The sequence below is a fragment of the Porites lutea genome, chromosome 3 (genome assembly GCF_958299795.1).
Source record: "Porites lutea chromosome 3, jaPorLute2.1, whole genome shotgun sequence".
Taxonomy (NCBI): Eukaryota; Metazoa; Cnidaria; class Anthozoa; order Scleractinia; family Poritidae; genus Porites; species Porites lutea.
Window position 1 is genome coordinate 7303646 of NC_133203.1, and position 21373 is coordinate 7325018.

General features: G+C 39.2%; 1 protein-coding gene across 1 annotated transcript; it reads right to left on the reverse strand.

Annotated features, from left to right (window-relative positions):
* Window positions 1-340: 340 nt before the first annotated feature.
* Window positions 341-20570, reverse strand: LOC140930328 (autophagy-related protein 9A-like). Its single transcript, XM_073380010.1, has 24 exons — window positions 20022-20570; window positions 19619-19662; window positions 18758-18822; window positions 17729-17848; window positions 16966-17101; window positions 16074-16176; window positions 15512-15611; window positions 14570-14686; window positions 13586-13603; window positions 13383-13482; window positions 12137-12177; window positions 11736-11798; window positions 10289-10363; window positions 9263-9372; window positions 7786-7826; window positions 7077-7172; window positions 6325-6363; window positions 5704-5883; window positions 4446-4529; window positions 4310-4376; window positions 3734-3813; window positions 2541-2681; window positions 1734-1864; window positions 341-930 (listed from the first exon to the last, which is right to left on the reverse strand). The coding sequence occupies exons 1-24, from the start codon at window positions 20137-20139 to the stop codon at window positions 909-911; spliced, it is 2091 nt and encodes a 696-aa protein (XP_073236111.1). The 5' UTR covers window positions 20140-20570; the 3' UTR covers window positions 341-908.
* Between the last annotated feature and the right edge of the window lie 803 nt (window positions 20571-21373).

Consider the following 21373-nt stretch of genomic DNA (forward strand, 5'->3'; position numbering starts at 1 on the left):
GGCTCAACAAGGGTAGCACAAGCGGTCGGGTGACCCTTCTGCCCGGTACAACTTTTTACCACTATTTAAACGGAACATGACTGCTAACGGCATAATACATTGCGACCCTCGCTTCAAATAGCGGAGTTCATGCTGTAGAAGTGACATCAAAGTTTTGCCTCTCCCACCTCCCCCGGTGGTGGTTTACCCCGCATTCCCCTCGCTGATACTCGGGACGCGTACTTCACTAGCAGTTCCGGTTTCCTACCTTAACTTTGTTCCCCGTGACGACTGAGGTTACAAATATGCTCTGCGAAAATTTACTTACTACAAATCGATGTTTTAGCAACGAAAAGGGCTCTTTTGTAGAAAATATACCGCTTTATTTTGCGTTAACTCAATCCATTATGTAAACCCTTCATTGCCTGAGTGCAAACAAATTTTGTAACAAATCATGGGTGCTATATTCAATATACTGATTACACTGTATTTTACAATCCAAATATATGCATGCCTGAATAATTTAATTCTTTTAAAATAGAAGTATACGACAAAAGTTACATTACCAAACGCGTTCCCTTAAAAACCTACTTAATACATTAGATATCTTAGCCAAAAATTTTGAAGCCAACGTTCTAGATCCTCAATAAACGGACACGTTGAGTTGGAATAAAGCGACGCCCTTTGCAACTTGTTGAGTTGCTTGCCGCGGCAAATAGTACTTATCAGCAGACTTCACACAATGGGTTCATTGGTGATTAAAACTTTGAAAACAGTAAAGACCACTTTCAGTTCATTTTACGGAAGATGATCACAACGTTCCCATTTTTACGGTTTGGACTACATCCAGTATATAATGAAACCACGCTCTTCACTCTTGACATTTCCTCAGGGTTTCATTTAAAAGTTCACTACCGATCTTTACAAGTTTACACCATTCGCTCGTGGTCTCTGCAAGAGATAAAAATATTTACAGCGTTGTAATAAGCCGGGGACTGCAAAACTATTAAGAAGTTAGATAATTAGTCCGAACCCACATACAGCAAAGAACCAACGGACTGAGAACTACGTTCATTTTAACGGTCGGGACCCCGTTCAATAAATTTAACCACGTGTTTAACAAGACTGAAGAATGTCGTTCGTTATGCCGAGGTACGGCTCAAAATGGTTTTCTAGTTGCCTTTCTAAGCACTTCTACTTTGATGAGGTCAGTATTACCACTCTCTTTTGGGTTGATTTTATAAAAATGGTATTCAACAACTACTAAATCATCACTTAACAAGTTATAATCATTTACCTGACGCAAGGCGTTGCGTTAACGTTGCTATAGGAACAGGATACCTGGTTCAAAACACCCTTAACTTATGCTTCAAGGGCTTACAACTCAAGAACGAGTTGGTCAGTCCTCATCTTTACTTTTTATTGTCGGATTGTGATAAGCATAGCAAAATGTAACCTTTTGCCAAGTTAAAAAAAATCGAAAGCGGATTCATAGCCATCTTTTGCCTTATTCTTTGTCTGGAAGGGGGAAGGCTGGGATGAAGTGCCTCTATTGTTGGGCTCGAAAAAACGTCCTCGGAAAACTAGATTTTTCTGCCAGATCACAGGCAAGTCATTTTCTAACTAAATCATACACTGAGAAAGAAATTCAATGACACCATGCGAGAAAAATGTGACTTGAATTTCAATTTTTTTTACAAACCCTGAATTATGGTGAGCTATAAAAAGGAACTGATTTTCTAAACAAAACAGACCTTAACACCTCTGTTTCACTGATGTTTTCTTCGTCAATCGTCGCAGATGATGATGGCGCATGTCTCACCGCTGTTGTCGTCAAACTGCTTCCTCGAGGTAGCCCAGACTGTTCAACCTGACGATCTCTTAACTAAAAGAGAAAAACTTTTCGTTTTATAAATCCTTCATAAGCACGGAGTGTTCTTCTCTAACTACCGAGAGAAATGTTCGGCAACATTAAAATGAACTTGTTACGGAACTTGAGTCAATTAATAAAGATGATGTATCCCTTATGAATTTGATGAACCTAATTTGTTTGCTTTGTTTTACATTTTTGGATGGTTGAAAAAGCTGTCGGGATGGGGAGCGATTGGAGGGAGGTAAGACTCAGTTGTTGCGCTGACCCCATCAGGACTTCACCAACGGAGTTTAAGATACCACGACGGCGAAAACGTCGCTTAAAAAGCGAATTTGCGCTCTTTCAACCTCTATCGCAGTTACTCAAACTCGTTTATTTTGTCAAATGCAAGCGAACTCTTTTTGAGCCGAATTCCTAAGAATCATATTCAAGTTCAGAAAGAGAAAGAAAATTTAGCCGTCGCTTGTTTATGTCCCTCATAAAACTTGAAATTAGGCATTTTCCGTCGTAGTCGTGCAGTGACGGCAAAGAAATGTACAAAAAAGCGTGATGCACGTGCAAAGTTGGTGTTTTGCCTATTCAACCTATTGCTTTTTTGGCGTTCTCGTTGTCGTCACCGTCGTGGCATCTTAAAGTCCCTTGATGTCACGATGGTAAGACGGGAAGGTTTTTTTCAGTTTTATCTTACCTCGTGTAAATACATCATACTTGAATTCATCAGCATTTCACGTGCTTGAGCCTGCTGTTGGGGTGTCCCAGCGGCAGTTCCCAGTGGAGCAAGAGAGGGATCGCTAAGGCTCATGGGGTTCATATAAGGCAAGCCTTGAAACTGAAAAGTAACGAAAAAAGCAAGTAAAATACTTAAGGACAACACAAGAATGGTCAGACAGCTATCTCTACAGCTTCACAAGGCTATCATTTCGTTCCTATAGCAGTGAAGTTAGTAGTAAGCGATCGTGCCACTCCAAATTGGACTTGTGGCTCGGGCTTTGGTGCAACGCCCTCTGGTGCATACAGCGCGTGCGCAAGATATAAGAGTATGCGTTAAATAGGTCAGCGGACTAAACCAGAGCACAGTGCTGCCCGAGACACGGCGAGCAAAGCCAACTGTATTCGGTGTATAAAACTCAGTGATCACAAGAATGAATTCTGCTATTTCTTACACACGAAAACTTCAACTCAAGAGTCTTGCCGAAGACACTGGGAATGCCTCCATATTTATGCTTAGTTGCCTTGAAGAAGAAACAGGAAATGAATTGAGTACTTCAATTAGCAGTTATCCTTGGTCTTTGCTTTGATGTCACTGATTTTATTCTCCTTTGTTTTCAGTTGATGACCTCTGATATACAATTACTGCAATCTAATACGTTATAGTCACTCAAGCATCTTTTCCAGATGTTCACGCGAAGAGACTGTTGATATTTCGATATACGATGGCGGCCTTTGAAGATTGTGATTTCTCAGAGAAAGTTTTCTCATTTCAATTTTTTTCATACGGACGCCCGAGCTCACGCAATTTTTGGCGTCTAGTTGTGATGGGATCAACCAACTGGTACCCCTTTCACATTCTAGTGTAGAACGCTGCCTCCCTTTTAACTGCTGTAGATACACTGGCTTTTAAATATAAATTAATCACAAAACCGATACGTTTTCTCGACCTTTTTCACAGCCATAAAAGACATCTATTATTTAATAGCCCTTTTGGGCCTTTTTACAGACTGAAATGACAGATTTCCCTACCCTTTACTTATACTTCAGCTAGTGAAATCCCTTCCCCTTCATATACATGAAGCCTGAAAAAGGTACCCCATTCGGGCGGAGCCTCCCTGTATTGGCCAGCACAGGGAGTACCCCTCTGGGTTGACTTCTGACATTACTTACACTACTTGTCCTGTAATCTTGAAGGGAGCACGGTTCAGATAATGCAGCGCTATTGCTCAGATTGATGCCTTCTTGAACCGCTGAAATAACAATAGTGCATAAGCATAAGTCTACCATCAAAACTTCATGTATATAAAACTACATAACTGCGACCGTGGAGGTTAACTTTTGCGGGACGCAAAAAATGTCCCAATTGCAAAAATTAGGACCCGCAAAAACTAAAAAGTGCCACACAGTAGACTCTCTAATCTTTGCTTATTTTTTGTAGACTGCGCAACAGACGAAACTAAACCCCGATTAGTAACGTCTGCAAATCAGCGACGAAATCCTTATTCTGGGCCGCCACCTGTGTATCACGATTTGAGTACGTGCCATGATTGGACTTTTCAAAAAGCCATTGTCGATTTGCCCATGAGGTTGAAGGAAATCTAAAACGCATTTCCGGTAAGTTGTTAAGTCCGTTGGCGGCCCAGAACAAGGATATCGGCGCTACTTTGCAGACGTTACTAACCGGGGTTTGACTACGTCTGCGACACAGGCTAAACATACTGCAGTATTTAACCATTTCACACTCACCATTTTCCTTGATTGTACTAATAAACTGCGCGCCTTGGTCTGTCGGCTTCCACTTGGGATTTTTTATCTGTAAACAAAGGAAACAGGTGGACATTTCGATCTGAATTCAAAACGAAAACAGAAACGCAGTACTTACCGAGAAATGAACTAACGAAAGTTCCGTTTTGCCATGCTCAGCTTGCTCGTATTGTGTTGCTTGCGTCAAGCCTTCACTTAGCCACTAAAAAAAAAAACAATCAAATGACGATCAGAAGACAAAAGACGCGGTACAAGCTATGTCTATCGACCTTTGTTATATAAACTTCTCTTTATGTCAGCTCTACTAGTACTTCCACAAGCCTACTTAAGATATTCTACGAATAATAAGAAAGCGATTTACTGTGATAAATCTGCGGATTGGGGCGGCTTTTAGTTTAGTGTCAAAGCTAAACTAAAACGCGGAACTTCCGCCATTTTTTAACCAATCGGGGCATTGTCCAAAACCAAACATTACGTCTCTCCGTCAGTTTTCCCGCGCAGAGCTTCAGCTACTTCGGCAACAAGCATCTGATTGGTCACAAGGCTCTTCCCCACTGTCTCGATTGAACAGAACAAATGCAAACTACTCATAATTTAGCGCCACTTTTTCTGCGCTTAGCGCCCGTTACAAGCATTTTTCACTAGATCGTACTCCTTTGTTGTGATTGGACAGAGTAACTGCTTTGGTTAAGTTCGACGATTCTCAATGATTAAAAAGTGCTCTAAATTTTAAGTTAAATTTCTTAACCAATAACATGAAAACCAAAGAAAATAGTGACTTGTTCGCAAGCGATTTTCCCCTTAGCGCTGGCTATATGGATCTGATTAACGTCTCCCTCAAGATTATCTTTCAATCGATTCGGCAAAGAGCTGAAGGGCTAGGTTAAAACACTGCAAAGGGCACGTAAATAACGCACAGAAAGACTGTTTATTCAAATCCCTTCATCAGGATTGTGGAACTAGTCGAATACGCGAATACTACATATACGTCAGTCATACATCTGAATATGCCAGCCAAATTTACAGTGCAGTCAAGTTCTCTTTTGGCGCAGTGTAATAAAAACCTAAAGAAGCGTTAGTATAATTTAACAACTTTAGCGGCTTTTGGAATTAAATCGCTGTATACTCCCCTAAGCAATGGTAACTGAGGCAAAATAAGGTATTCTAGAGTGATTTTCATGACCCGTAAAAGAGATAGTAGACAACTACGCAGTATCACACTCTCGTTTTCATTGTTTATTTTTGGTATCACTCTCATTTTCACTGTTTACTCGCAACTCAGGGGCACTAATTGTTGCATACTTTTTTTACGCGATAAGTACCAAAAAGTCTTAAATCTGATTTACTCAAAATTGAGGAAAGGGATTTTAACACACCTCCGGATTTCCATGTCTTTTGACGTCCATCTGCGCGAATGAACACACATCGCCGACACCAACAACATCGACAGTGAAATTTCGGAAGAAATCCACTATGTCCAGAGCTTTGTAGCGTAAATTAAAGCACAGAAGGAATGGGGTGATTACAGGGCTGACTAGCTCTTGTAACACGTATTCCTGTACATAAAAACGGCAGGTTAAAGTTAGAACACGACGCGACAGTGATGCGTCTTTTAAAGCTACGGTAAAACGGGCGACAAAAACGCACAACTTGTTTCGAAGAACGAAGAATTGTTGCAAATCGAGTGGCGCGTTCTACCACCCACGTTAAAATCTGTCTTGCAAAAAATCAGGTTGCTGCAGGTTGCGTGAATACTGACCTTTGACTGGATAGGATTACGCGAGAGTGGAGCCATACACGGAGGTTACGTCACTTGCTGCAAACAGAGTTTGCCTTGGGCCGGTAACACGCGCAACATGTAATGATTTTGTTGCAAAAAGTAGAACTACTCTCTACTTTCTACAACAGCCTTTCGCAACCTGCAACATCGTGATTTGTCGCAAAACAGGTTTGTATGTGTGAAGGGGACATTGCGTGACTTCCCTTTAATAACTTACCGCTTTGTATTGGAATAGTTGAGAAAACTTTTCTCGAACCTGAAAGGAGATAGACAAATAGAATACTATTATGTTAATGCACCTTTAAATGCAGAACTTTTAATTAATGAAGGAACCACTAAAAAGCAGTCTCGCCGGGCAGGGTTTTGCGGTAGAAGGCCTATGGGGTACACTTGTTTCCTCAGGTATATTGGCATCCCACTACCTATACCTTAGTAATCTCAGTTAGAGGAAAAAGAGGGCTCGTAAACCATGGGAATTGAAATATGGCGAGGACACAGAAAGACAAGCTTAATAATTTAAAATTATGTGAGGAGATATCCCGGGGGGGGGGCTACTCTCTGTAATGGCCTTTTTGGGGGAGGCTCTGCTCGAAAGGGGTACCTTTTTAAGGCTTCAGGTATATAAAAGGGTGGGGATATGAGCATATGAAAGGGTAGGGAAATCTTTCATTTCGGGGTGTAAGAGGTCCAAAGGGGCTAACAGATGCATTTTATGGCTGTGAAAAAGTCACGAAAACTTCCTGGTTTAGTAATTTATCCATTCTTAAAAGACAGTACATTTACAGCAGTTAAAAGGAAGCAGTGTTCGAAAAACTAAGCATGTGAAAGGGGTACCATTTTTCAGTAAAAGATATACGAAAGGGGTACAAATTCTGCCTAAAACAGTGTATAAAAGGGAGCGGTAGGAGGTTGGACCTCGGGGCGGAACCTCCCCGAATAAACCTTTGTTGTTTACCCCCTCCATCCTACCTCCTTGGTATGAGCTTTCCCCTTCCACTCATCGGGGATGTAATGTGTATGGGACACAATCTGCTTCAGTAGCTGCTCCGGATCCCACACCGTGTTCTGGGAAAGAAAATATACAATACCAGTTGTAAGTATAAAAACCACAAAACTTGCAAACGTTGGCTTTTGGTCCAGCGCTGTGCTTTGCGTAAGTTTCACGTGACACATGGTCAAAACACGCGTGATCAGATAACGAGTGATAGAAGGTCCAAACGCGCGTGATCAAAGTACGTTCTGTGCATTTCATACATTCTTGTAGTGGAAGTCCAAACAAATGCTGGCTACATAAGGCTGATTTAGCAAAAGAACGGGGACGTCAGTTGACGACGGCGCACGCAAATCAAACAACTGGCCTGACCAATGGCAGAGCGGCAAATTGGGCACCGGAAGTCGTGTTTAGTCCTTTCCGCGCGCTTTTCCGTCGTCAACTGACGCTCCTGTCCTTCTGTTGCTAAATCAGCCTATGGTAGGCACATGCGACGCATGTGTAATAACGACCTGGAGATCAGGATTGCGGGCTCCTCTTGTCGCCCGCAATAACAAAACTGTACCATTAATTTATGGAATTCAACTGATAGGAAGACACGCAGATAGCTTTTTAAAAAGGTATAGAAAATGGCGTGACATGGCCGACCCATTTAATACACTACATACTTTCAGAGAATACACCTACCTCGTCAGGTATGAATATGTAACAAATACGTATTATTATGCCTGTAAAAGAAAATAATAACCAGTGAGAAAAGACCATTATAAGTACCGGAAAAAGTGAAATAAACACCATACCTTCCGACTTAAAAGCCAGTTTACTTCACATTAGACCAAGTGGATCCAGCTGGTTTGTTTCAGCCTCAGTGTATTCAGGGTGGCTTTCACTAGCCTGCGTAGCAGGCGCTTGGAGGTGGTGGGCACAAGAAAAAATGGGCGCGCGAGGAGACACGCGAGGGGACACGCGTGTCTTCCTCGCGCGCGCCAGTTTTCTCTTTCGCCCACTACTTCCAAGCGCCTGCTACGCAGGCTAGGCTTTCACTTGCAGATATTTTCTTTATCACTAATTAAGGCTGTGTTCACGCTATACTGGATAGCTTTCTGTGCCACCGCGAAAAGCTGTAAGGTATGTTATGAACAGCAACGGCCCGGGCTGGAGCAAGACGTTCACACACATCGAACATCAGGGACCTTAAGCAACGACGACGACGACGCCAGTGAAAATGTCGCTAAAAAATGAATTTGCGTTCTTTCAAACTTAATCGCGTCTATTTGGACCCACTCAATATGTCAAATGTAGGCGACTTTTCCTGGAGTTGAATTCTTAAGGATTTTATTCAAGTTTAAAAAGAGGAAGGAAAATTCGTCGTCGTATGTCCACGTCCTCCATGAAACGTCAAATTAGGAGGTTTCACGTCGTAGCAGTGCAGTGGACGTCAAAGAAATGTGGTAAAAGTGTGATGCACGTGCAGAGTTGTTGTTTTGATCATTAAATCTATTGTTTCTTGAAGTTGTCGTTGTCGTCGTCGTCTTCGTCGTAGTTGCTTAAGCTCCCTATCGTGCCGGAGCGGAGGACCTGAATATTTACTTCCGTTTCGGTGGTTTCCAGTCCTCACTCCTACTTACTCACTTTCGGGACGGTCCGGTATTCATACTGCACCAAAGTACGGCACAGATCCTATCCGCGGCGCAGTTTCTCTCTGTCACAGAAATCGCGCCGAAATCACCGTTCTGTGTGTGAACAGAAGCCGTTTCCGGTATGATTTTCACGGCAAAAACTATCCTTTAGAGTGTGAACATAGCCTCAGAAAGTGGTTTTATTCACACAGTGCTTAACATCTTAATATCATATATCGTGCCTGCACGACTAACGAGGCCTAATTATAACAAAGAATAAGTAAAAAAAATAACAAATTTTAAATAATTATCATAATAATAAATTGATTCAGAAATAATAATTATCAATAAATAAATGTATAATTTATTAATAAATAATAATAAATAATAAAACACAATTATTAAAAAGAATCTGAGCGGTATTTTTTCAGCTCCATTTTCTGGACATGTTCTGTTTCGTCAAGAAAGTACCGTTCTGAGGCTATAATAGAACGTAAGTTCCTCGTTCAGTAGCTTGCCTATATAAATACACTACGACTACACACCTAAAATTGCTATAGCAGTAAGCACATGTTCCGCTAGCAGAACATCTTTGTCAAGAAGAGTGAAGATTGTTAACACAGCGAAAAGAGCACCAGCAAAAAACGCCAGGTTTCTATGGGAAAACAACACAGAAATTAGCTGTGTTCATGAATTGTAGTAGAACAAAATTATTGCACAGTTTACTGACCGCGGCTGTGTATAATCCACGGGACTACAGTATACATAAATCATATTTATGGGAAACGACCCAGCACAAATCCACTCGCAATTTTAAAAAAAAAAAACCGAAGTTCATCAAAATACTCCGCTGCGCGTCGTATTTTCAACTCTCTTCTCGGTGTTTAACCCTTTAAGCCACAGTATCTAAACACAAAAGCTCCAAACTTATATCAATACATTTTCTGGAGGAGTTAGAAGAGAGAAATTGTTTGAAGATCAAAACACTTTTCCTTACACGATCATTTCATTAATTCTCATTTCCTTTTCTATTGATTATGTATTGATGTTGTTCTGACAAAATCCATGTTGATCACTCTTGAGACTCAGTTTCTCATGTTTGATTTATTACATAAAATTTTAAAAAGATGTCGATAAACCGCAAATTGTGCCTGGATATGTTCACTAGAGTTAGGATTCTTCATCCTGGAGAACGGCCAGTATTTTTTCTTCAATGGATAAGATAAAGCTATTACCCAAGATAAGCTTAATCGTATTCAAAACGAAAAGCACGCACTTCCATGCGTCGTCTCTGTAAACATTGATTTCCTACCCAAGCGTTCATGGGTGCGTGATGTTCAGATCATGATAAAGGTAATCCGGGATTAGTTTTATCGTATTCTAAACAACACGCACGTTTGCGTGTGCTAGGTCACGCACGAAAATGGTTACGTGTTCTTTATAGTTATACTGAACAGGACTAAGGTAATCCGCGATTATAGCTTTATCGTATCGTAAACAACACACACACTGTCAAGAGCGGGTGTTTGGGAGCAAGGCCAAAATTTCGGAGGCTGCATTCACACACTTACTTGGCAATGATGGCCATAAAAGGGGAGACAAATAGATTCATGTACTTCGAGGCAGGCTCGTACGCTTTACTTAATCTGCAAAACAAAAAATAATACTAAGAATAATTTTAAAAAAATACAGCGATAAAGACCATATAAAACGTGTTAGGTAAACTCAATTCAACGAAATCTTTTCTGAGGGAAATTGCAAAATTCCTGCGTGTCCTCTCGCAATCGGGAAGCGCAAAAACCTCCACCCCGAGTTCAATCTTGACTGAGCGAGCCAGTTTCGACCAACCAAAATAAAAGGCCTGAAAAGTAAGTCACCCATTTCAAAGAGGAGTAGCTGTTTTTTAATATGTTTTCGAACAAAATTTAATGACTTTCCGCTTCCAAAAAGCATGAAAATTCCGTCCGGGAGTTTTAGTTTAACAAATGGATTCCCAACCTTACTATTTCCGACACAAATAATCTAACGAATATAATTGAGCGGTTTTGAAACAAAAAAACCTATCGCGCGGTGCCATTAATTCCCACTCCAGAAACTGTAAGGTAAAGCTTTCGGCGCAACGACTTCCTGGTTCGTTTGGGTGGACCAGTGTTTTTTTTAATTGGTTATTGGTTGCTTTGAATACTATCAACCAATCATAACTAACATTTTTCCACCCAAACGATTCCAGAAATCACTGCACCCAAAGCCTGTACCTTTTGTCCCTATTGTTTGTCAAGTGGGGAATGCTGCCACTCGGCGGCAACCAATCAACCAGGACTTTTTCCATCCCTTCCAACCTCAAAGTGAACGGAAATTTCCTGGGAACGAGGTTGCCAACTAACAAGAGGAAAACCATAATCAGTTGTCCTTGCTCGCGCTTGTCTGCTAGTGTTGGGTCTCTCCGGGTACTCAACGAAGTTTAAGAGGGATAGGCTCCGCCCCGACGTCCAACAGTTTACCTTTTTATATACCATTTTGGGTAGACAAGGTGCTCTGATCCTTTTGTATAACTTCTATTGACAAATGGTACCCCTTTAACATACCTAGTCTGGGGCCGATTAGCAGTACTATAAATCGGCTCCTCACCTAGTTTAAAACTTTGCATCCCTTTTAACTGCTGTAAATGCACTGTCCTTCAAATACGAATAAATAAAAAAACCGAACGTTTCCTCGACTTTTTCACAGCCATAAAATTCATCTGCTAGCCATTTTGTTCCCTTTTAAAGACCGAAATGACAGACTTCCCTACCCAAATTCCTACCCTTGGCATATACCCGTGCCCTCGACAATGTACCCCTTTCCAGCGGAGCCTCCCCGTAAAGGCCATTGTAGGGGGTACAAAACGTCCCCCCCGCCACTACCCGGCCTCCAAATGTGATCGGAGACCTAACTGGTTTACCGAATTTTGGTTTCGGCAAATTTTGGTTTTACGTACAGCCTCATATCACAGATCTGTATGGTTTATAATGTAGTTACCTCCTGTGAAGTTCGTGGTCCAGTTCATTAAAATGACGGAAAAACAGTCTGCCGTAGGAGGACCTATAAAGGACAGTGTAAATAAGGCCATCACGGTTATGAATTTACTTATTTTAATAAATAGGTCCATCAGGGTTATGACTTTACCTATTTTAATCATATCGTAAATACTCCTAGCAGCCTTCTCCAAATTTTTTCATTCTTTTCTGGTTTGGGTTATGAATACGTTTTGCTTTGTCTTTTTTCCCGCTTACTTTCCTATGTTTTCTTAGTTTTTTCTGTACACTTAAAACCTTAAATTAATTAAATAAATCATATAAATTGAGGGTCGTTTTTTTCTCACCTTCGCAACCTACATTTTAAAAATATAGCTTACACTCACAACGTTTTTATTTTCTTACCATCTGCGTGCTCCAAAAGAATCTGGCTCTCTTTTGACCATCTGTAAAATGCAAACAGCATATTTATTCAGTTACTTTTAAACTGCATGATAAATAGACTAACTGAATTTCTAAAATATCAAGGTAGGTCGTTTTGCAGTTGATCACAAGTAGATAGAAATGTGACAAGGTTAAAATCATTTTTCTCTTATGAAAATACACGCAGTCCTATGTTTATAGGGAAGGTACGGAAAATGAGACAGATTTTACGCAGATATGGATTATGTGAAGTTTAGAGCTCGTAGAAGCCAAACCATAAAACAGAACGAAAATACGATGACCATGCATTATATTTTATCCGAAATTGCCGAAAAAAAAGAGAAAAACGGTCAAAAAAGAAAAAAATACTTGCAACTGATTGAACTGAAGTAGAGTTCGCGCCAAACGCGAACTGCGAAAGTACCACGTGATCATAATAATCCCGCCATTTTCCATCAGGCGAGTTCGTATTTCAACATGACAAGGAAAGCACGTTCGTAAAACAATGTGAGTATTTATTTTGATATTTTTGAATTATTTCTGGTGTTTTAACGGCTGTATTTTTATACTCAGAGCTCTCAGATATCAGGTTGTCGATAAAAGAACTGAGAAAATTTTTAAATTTACCTACAATAACAGTGACGAAACTAGTAAGTTGCGGAGGCAGTTGCGTAAGATAAATTTTTGGCAACAATATTCCGTTAATTGCCCACTTTGCTTAGCTGGGTTAAAATGTAACACTGTGCAAAGTCGACTTTACGCGAGGCTTACTGATTTTGCATTTCACGTCAAATTTTAAGAGCAAGTTTACGTTTGCCTGGTTCACTGGTTCCCGTGGGAGAAGAGTTATAAAACACAAACAGAATTACAGTCCGAATGAAGTTAAAGTAAAGCGCATTTACTTGTAATTTTAAAGGCATAGAGCTTGTAACTTCTTAAATGTAAGACAACTAACAAAGCGCAAAATGTTTCAAATAATAAGTTGTCTCGCGCCACCTCTTGTCTCGATCAAACAACTGCGCATAAACAGGTATAAAACATTTGAATGATCAATTTTTTGCAAATTGTTCCTCATCTCTGTGAATGGTTTTCATTTGTGCTTTAAACGTACTTTAACATACCTCCTACAGCCGTCAACAAATAACTCATTACATTGTTCGTGAAATATTCAATAATACAGAAACAACAAAAACATGCAAGAAAACTTATAACGATGAGCCAAACCTACCTCAGCATAGGTAAAGAAGGAGTACAAAATAACCCACAGAAGAATAAAAGGGGAAAGTACAAAGTTTGCTATTCCAATCCAGAAAATACGCCGAGAAAGCCTGTAAAAAAAGTGAAATATTAGTATCATGACAAACATCAACTTTACTAAACGATGCACGAGTTAAAACATGATACATACACTACTGACAATATCTTACTCACCTATTCGCCAAAACAAATCTATGACAAGAACACAAAAAGTATGTTATTTATATCAGGCTTAATTGATACCTGCCAACAAGGGATCAAATTTGGGGCCACCTCAGCAATTGAATGGGTCGTGAATAAATAAACAACAGCAAGCCCCCTATATGTCTTATACAGGGATTTGCCGCTGTACAGGGTATGGTTTTTGACCTAAACAGGGTATATAATTCGCTCGAGTCTGTCCTTATTATAAACAGGGTATTGCCTGCACAAACATGGTAATAAAATTGAGGTGGTTGTCCTAAACAGGGTATGTATTTTAGGATTTTGTTCGTCCTAAACAGGCTCAGGGTTTCAAACCCTCAGTGGCTCACCTCGAGTACACCCCCAGGAGTAACTCTCAGAATCAAATAAAATCAGTGGCATCATCTGCCTCTGATAGAAACAGTAATCAATTTCAATCAACTTTAATCTTATGGTTTAAATGTAACAAAACTTCCCATCTTAATCATTTTAATCATGTTCATGTCCAAAACTGAAAACCTTATAATTATTATGCTCATTTCAATTTTGCTCATTCCAGTATATCCATCAACTTACACATCACATGCCAGTTTTTTATTATCATTAAATCTACAACAAGACATTTTATTTTTTCCTTACGGGAGCTAGGGATATGGGGAATTATATTTTTTCCCTTTCCCTTCCCCCCCTTCTCCCCCCATTGCCAGCAATCCCCCTGTTTGCTTTGCAGGCCACTGTCCCCTGTGCGCTTGCTATTTTTTTTAAATATTATTGCTATTTTTTATTGGAATAGCCAGTGGGAGCCTCTACAGAGGAGAGAGCATCAAAAACCCACAATCCTTAACTATCTGACTCTACAAAAGAAACAACACCAAAAACTACTAAAAACAATAACTTATTATTTTATGCATAAGCTCACAAAACTTACAATATTATTGTTGTAAGTTTTTTGCCCTGACTAATAAAGGTACTCACCTATTAGCGGGATTCCTATATTCTTCTCTCAACTTCCAGTTGTTCTGAAAAGGGCTTCCTGGACCCCAGAATAGAATCAGTTTTAAGTTGTACTTCATTCCCTCAGTTACAAAAGCCCTGTGGATTAAAAATGCACAACATTTCATTCACTTTTACATCTGAAATAATTATGTAAGTATTTAGATATTGCTGTTGTATGCATGTATTGTAACACATTCGCTGTAAACAGTTCTTAGGCAACATCCTGTTTTACATAACTACATGTATTGTCCAGGCAAGGCTGTCTGCTTACACTTGAGGATTGAAGATAACAGTTATTCAACAGTCCCTATAGGGGGAATTCCAGATGACCAAGTTGCCCCTACTAAGAGTACAGTAGTAAGATGTTCCTACAAAGAGATTTTAGAAGCCTTCTTGCTAACTGTGTTTGTTGAAATGTGATTCAAACTAAACTCTAACCAACCTGAGACAGCAACACTGTCTGCATTAAAGGGTGTAACTGAGTGATTTTGGTTCCCTCAATTAATCGCCCCCTGACCCCTCTTGCCTTCATCTCTTTCTTTTATCCCCTCCCTGCCATGTTAAAGTAGAGTCTGATCCAACAAGACTGATCAGTGACAATTTAAGCTCTGATGCTGGGATATTGACATCGAACATTAATCAAGGAACCAGATTTGGAACACTTAAAAAGACCATATGTGATCAGTTATTTTGTTTTAATGGGATAATAAAACAAAATACTTGGGGCATGACTTCCAGTGAGCACTATTTGAAATAATCGCCTCCCTCGAATAATTGCCCACTTCTGTGCGAAAAAAATAATGATTGCGCCCAGCTATTATTCAAGGAAATACTGTATCTAAACTTCAGCACACAAGTACAATAAAAGTCTTGACAAATGTAGCTAAGTGCCCAAGAAAAGATGCATTTTCAATGGCATACCTTTCACCCACAAATGGGAAACTATAAGAACCAGAAATAACTGACTTGTTCTGCATTGCAATCATGTAGTTCTTCCACCTTAGTATACGATGATGAATATCTAGGAAACAACACCAAAAAAAACTATCAACATGACTGATAATTATCCAGAACTGTATCCTACTGCATGTTCTTAGTACTTCTAATTTAAAATTTATTTAACTGATGTACATGTACAACTACTTTTACTTATGGGGTGTATTACAGACTATAACATTGCTATTTCACAAATCAAAACACAAGAAATCTTAAACTTTGTTTTGCTAGCAGTGAAAAAAAGCCATTTAAGCGCACGCGTGATGGCGCGTCTGTCCAATTACTTAGGCATGACGCGTACTGTCCTATTAAACTGTCCAATTAAGGCTGAAATCAGGGCAGTTGATAGCCAATCAGATTTGACAATTTTGTTATAGTTATGATTATAACAAAAATAATACATTCAACTAAAAAACATGAACAACTAAATTAAACAATAAAAAGATATAGTAGTCAAAATAGCACACACACACAAAAACAAACCAACCAAGTTCTGTTAATTCTTCCTTGTGAACACACATCTGATGGACCTTTTGCACCTCTATTAATCGATTCTGAACATCCTGCCACTGTAGGTTGGTCAACTCACTCTGCAGTGGAAAAACACGGCCGCTTTTAAGTCACATAAAATTTTACCTACCAAATTGTACATTAACATAGATGTGATCTAGGAAAAACTGTAGGGAGGGGGAAACTCCGAACTTATGAAATCCAAGGTGTCCAGCATCATCTGTCATTAGTAGCCAGCAGCCAGTTTGTTTAGCTGGCTACTGCAGTAAACGTAGCCAGCTACTCTTAGTTTGAAAATGAATCAAGCGTAACAAATGTAGGAGGATTTGTGGGATAAATGACTGACTACTTTCCCTGAGAGACCGTCTACTTAAAACTTTGAGGACAGCCATGTGCGAGGATATTATAAAAGGGTGTCTAATCAATTTCATTTCAGCCCTAAAGTATAGCTTTAAACCAGATGGAAAAAATCATTTTTTCTCAAAAAAAAAAACTCCCAAACTGAGCATCAGTTAGACACCAAATTAAGACTGGCCACGCTTTAATGTTTACTGTCATTCAATACCCTAGCCAAACCACAATACAGTCTAACATCCACTGACAGCCAAAGCCACCTCTCTACAATGGCCACGTTTTATGGCGGACAGCCTTTACATTGACTCTTGTTTAAACCTCTCTACACTTGCCACCTGTCTACAACGGCCACTTTCTTCTGTCCCCAAGGTGGCTGTTACGGAGAGGTTCAACCATAATTTTTTAAAGTTCCCTCATACAATAGTGCTAGTAGCTAGCATTCCCATGAAACTACTATATGCAAAAAAAATAATGATCATAATAATTCAAATTACAGAAGAGATGCCAGTGATTACCTCTGTTATTCGTAGTGCATTTTTGTAAAATGCCCGTATTTCCATAAGTTTAAAGAAATGGACGACTATTCTCGCCAAACGAATCAACCAAAAAATGAAAGCTATGACAAGACACACAACTATAGCAGGCTCCATACTGTAATGTAAAAAGAAAAATCGAGGAAACAAATTTAGTGATAAACAATTTAATATTTTTCATGCGATAAAAAAAGAATAATAATTGAAACAAAAAAATCGCTAAGAAAGTAACAGTCCCTGTTAAGTCTCACAAACATTAGCACTAATTATTACAAATGCCTGAAAGTAAGAATGATCCCAGGGATGTGATCCCAGTAGGGGCCAGTAGGTACCCCAGCTTCCAGTAGATACTGCAGTTCTTTGACCCAGCTTAAGTCAGAAATACTATTGTGCCCGAAGGAAGCTGTCGTCCATGCCAGCATATAACCTTTCATCTACAAGGTAACAATTGCTTCTTTTCATGTGACACTTCCTTTTCTCCACTGTTGTCAAACATGGACCCACACCATGTTAAAAATGGACGGAGTTGCTCTTTCCTCCTGGGGGATCCTACTGTAGGTAGCAGCTTTTTGTATCATTGCATGACCTACATTTTCTAGCAGTATAAAAGTGGCAGCTGTTCATAAGTAATTCAGGGGATGGGATGAAAAGTGAGGATTTTTTTTTTCAACCAATTGAATCTAAAGCAACCTCTAAATTACTAAATTTAATGTAACAAAGATTTTACAAAAATAATGTAACTTACTGCTGCACTTTGTGGAAATGCACAACAGTGGAGAATGTTGGGAACTTGTGGTTGAACAATCTGTCATAATCCACACATAGAACCAAGAACGATGTAAAAAGAACCACAAATACGAATTGGCTGTTTAAAGGATAAAAAAAAGCAGGTTTTTAAAAGGCAAGATTGAGCTACTTTACAAGAAACAAAACTTTCCGGTGGAGTCCCATAACAAAAACGTTACTAACCAAGCTAGTTCAGTGAACTTGGCTGGATTCATTGGCCTTATATTTTTTCTTCTTTTCTTTTTCCCTTCACTATCCATCTCTCTCGTAATTCACATTTGGCAAAGTCCCTCCTAACTGCTCCACAAAACCCAGTTACCCAGAATTAACTCATGAATACAAAAAAGTTGGGATAAGAAGCAGCATAAGAGGGAATTAAAATATGTATACATAGAGTTCTAAAGTGATGACATCATAAAAATTAAATTTGTGAAAAACCGGTAATGGGATTTGTCAGGATATTCTGAAAGAACAACATACAAGAGGCCTACTTGCCAAAAACTAGCATTTCGGGGCAATAAGCTCCAATGACCCAATACAAATCCTTCTAAATTTGACTCGGTTCCTAATGTTATGAACTGAGTCACATTAAGAAGGATTTGTATGGAGTCACCGGAGCATAACTGGGCTAATATCTCAGAGACAATTTGCCCTGAAATGCTAGTTTTTGGCAAGTAGGCCTCTTGGATGTTGTTCTTTCAGTCAGAATATCCTGACAAATCCCATAATTTCACTAATTTATTTTTTTATGACGTCACACTTTAGAACTCTATAGGGGTCAGTCTTGTTCTTTCTTTAACAGTTTGTGTGAAAGATCTTGGTCTTTCATCATTCAGGAGTACCGATATTATGGTTATGAGTGAAATAGTCAAAGCCTTGAAACACTGATATTCCAAAAAAAAAACTGCCAAAATGTCAATAGAACTGTGACATATCAGAGGCACCTTTTATATAAGTTGAATAATATCATGCAAGAAGAGTTCCTTACATTAATTCAAAAATTTCATTAAGGAGAATGCAAACAAAACCATTATTCCTGTGATATTCATATATGTGAGGAACAGTTAAGGGTAATATTTTTTAATTTTGATCATTTCCCACACAGCTATCTTACTATAACTATGGCCACTATTCATGTAGATTGTGTATTAATTTAACAACCCTTGATGGTCAGTCCTTTGATGGATTAAAGACTAGGAACAACTAACAAAGTTTTTTCGGAGAGGCTCTGCTTTGAGGTCCAACCCCTTACCCTTTTACATACAAAAATACCTAAACCAGGAAGTTTTTCTGACTTTTTGACAGCCATAAATTCATCTATTAGCTCTTTATCGAACTGTTTACAAACCAAAATGACGGTTTTCCCTATCCTTTCATATACCCCAACTAGTGAAATCCCTACCCTTTTATATACCTGAACTAGGAAAGGTACCCCTTTCAAGCAAAGCCTCACCTCATAAGCAATCATAGGGAGTACCCCTGCACTGGACATGGATAGAAATAAGCACATGGAATCTATTTCTTTAAATGTTTTCTATGGAAGTATATTCTTTTATGGGAGGTACATTTCCCTATTCTCCTATTCTGTAATAACAACAACACACATGTGTTTTATACATGAGCCTGAGCTCTGATACTTGGGGCAACCATATCCCTTATATCCCTTGCTATGACACTGATTGATTGATTGAGAAAGGTAAGACCATGATATGGGCGAAAGGAACATCAGAAACAATGAGCTTGTACATAAAGTATATTTTTGTTCCCTTTCACAGCCTTGACTGGGATGAATTTTGTAATTAACAAACAAATGCTCTGTATACCAACAAAAACACAGTGAAAAGGATATGCGAATGAAGAACTCATCAAGATTCTCAATGTGATTCCAGCGACCTAAAGGAATAAGATGTACAAACAGCAACAGTAAGCAACATCAATACATAGTCAGTCCAAAAGAGCGAAGTTGGTTTGTACTCAAGTGCAAGATAGACACACAAAATCTATTCGTGCTTGTTGGTTCTCTATTTTAATTCATGGTAAATTAGTTCAAACACCCTGTGCAGGATTTTTTTACTTTTATATGGGCACTTAAATTAACACTGGTTCGATTTTACGCTTTATTCAAACGCTTGTGTGGACAAAGACATGTTCCCGCCTAAAAACCCAACAGTCTTTACACAAATATGTAAACATTGAATAACGTACTGCTGGTAATTAGATTATACACTCCAAATTACATGCATTTCAATCACCTTTCTCAACTTCCTCAAATCCACGGGCACCAATATCAAAACCCTGTGGAGGTAAATCCTCTTCAGGATCGTCTGAATTTGAATTCAGTCGAGTATACTGTGTGCGAAACCCAGCCATATCTAGACTGACAATATTAATGTCACGTTATCTTCGGGGTGTATTTCATCAACTGTGTATTCATGCATAAAAAGTGCTTCTATCTAGTACTTCGGCGAAAAATTTATAAGCAGTAAACATCTCCTTTCAAAATTCATCGTCGTAAAGCCATTGCGACGGAAATATCGTCCATCTCAGTAGAACTGTCAAAGTCAAGCGATAAATGCTACGCCATTTTCACAGATCAAATGCGTCATTGTGATTATACAATCTTTCTTCCACCTGTGTCGGACCTCCTATATCTTTCCTGTAACTTTTAATAGCTCCAATACTGAATATTGTAAAAATATTTAGTATTTCTTCCTTTAAGTCTTTCCTGGAACCGTCATTGGGGACTCAAATTTCCTCTCAAATCGTTCCTGAATTTCGTCAGTTCTTTTCTTGCACCAAAACCTTTTGTTTATGTTCCACTGCGCATGAGTATTAAGGTTGTCCTTTGTCGGCGAGCAATCTGGGTCCAAGGTTAAAAGGTTGCGCGATGTTGCGTGAGCTTATGCGTGAGCGTGAGCCACCGCGTGAGCCTGCTCTGCTCTGACAACGGTTGCACTATCTCACTTGACGGAGTTTTTAATGGTTATAAAAAATGGACATGTCGATAGTTAAGAAATAACTCAAACAAATCATTGGCGCTGGCGAATGGCAACTTTAAGATAGAAAGTATCCAGAGGGCAGACTTCTTTCTGTTCAGTCCCCACTTAAAATTTGTTATGTTAAACGATGGAGACCTGCGCCAGGATTTGGAATGCAGCTCGGTTGCGGAGGTTGCTAGGGTAGAAAGGTGATGTCATTTCCATTTTTAATTTTCTTGTCAAAAACATAGTTTTGGCAATTTCTCTGCCGGGTCAGTGTTTTTAATTTCTATTAAACATGGCGCAACTGCAAAGCAAGACTATGAAAAAAAACTTCTTTACTTTCTTTTGATGGTAACTTAAGAGTGAGGTCTCAAAGTAAAGTTATGATCAAGCAAGGTAAAGCAGACGGTAGTGCAGGCAATCCCAGCAATTCACTATTATGTTTGTGCTTATTTTTAACCATCTGTATCAATAGCATCAACTGATTTCCTCAACATATATTCCATTAGCCAAATAAAAGACCTTATCTATCCGTTTAATAAGATTTCAATCATTGTATTAAAACTGTACATGTTTTCTCTAGTTAAATAACTATTAATCGTTCAGTTTCCTTTCTCTTTAAC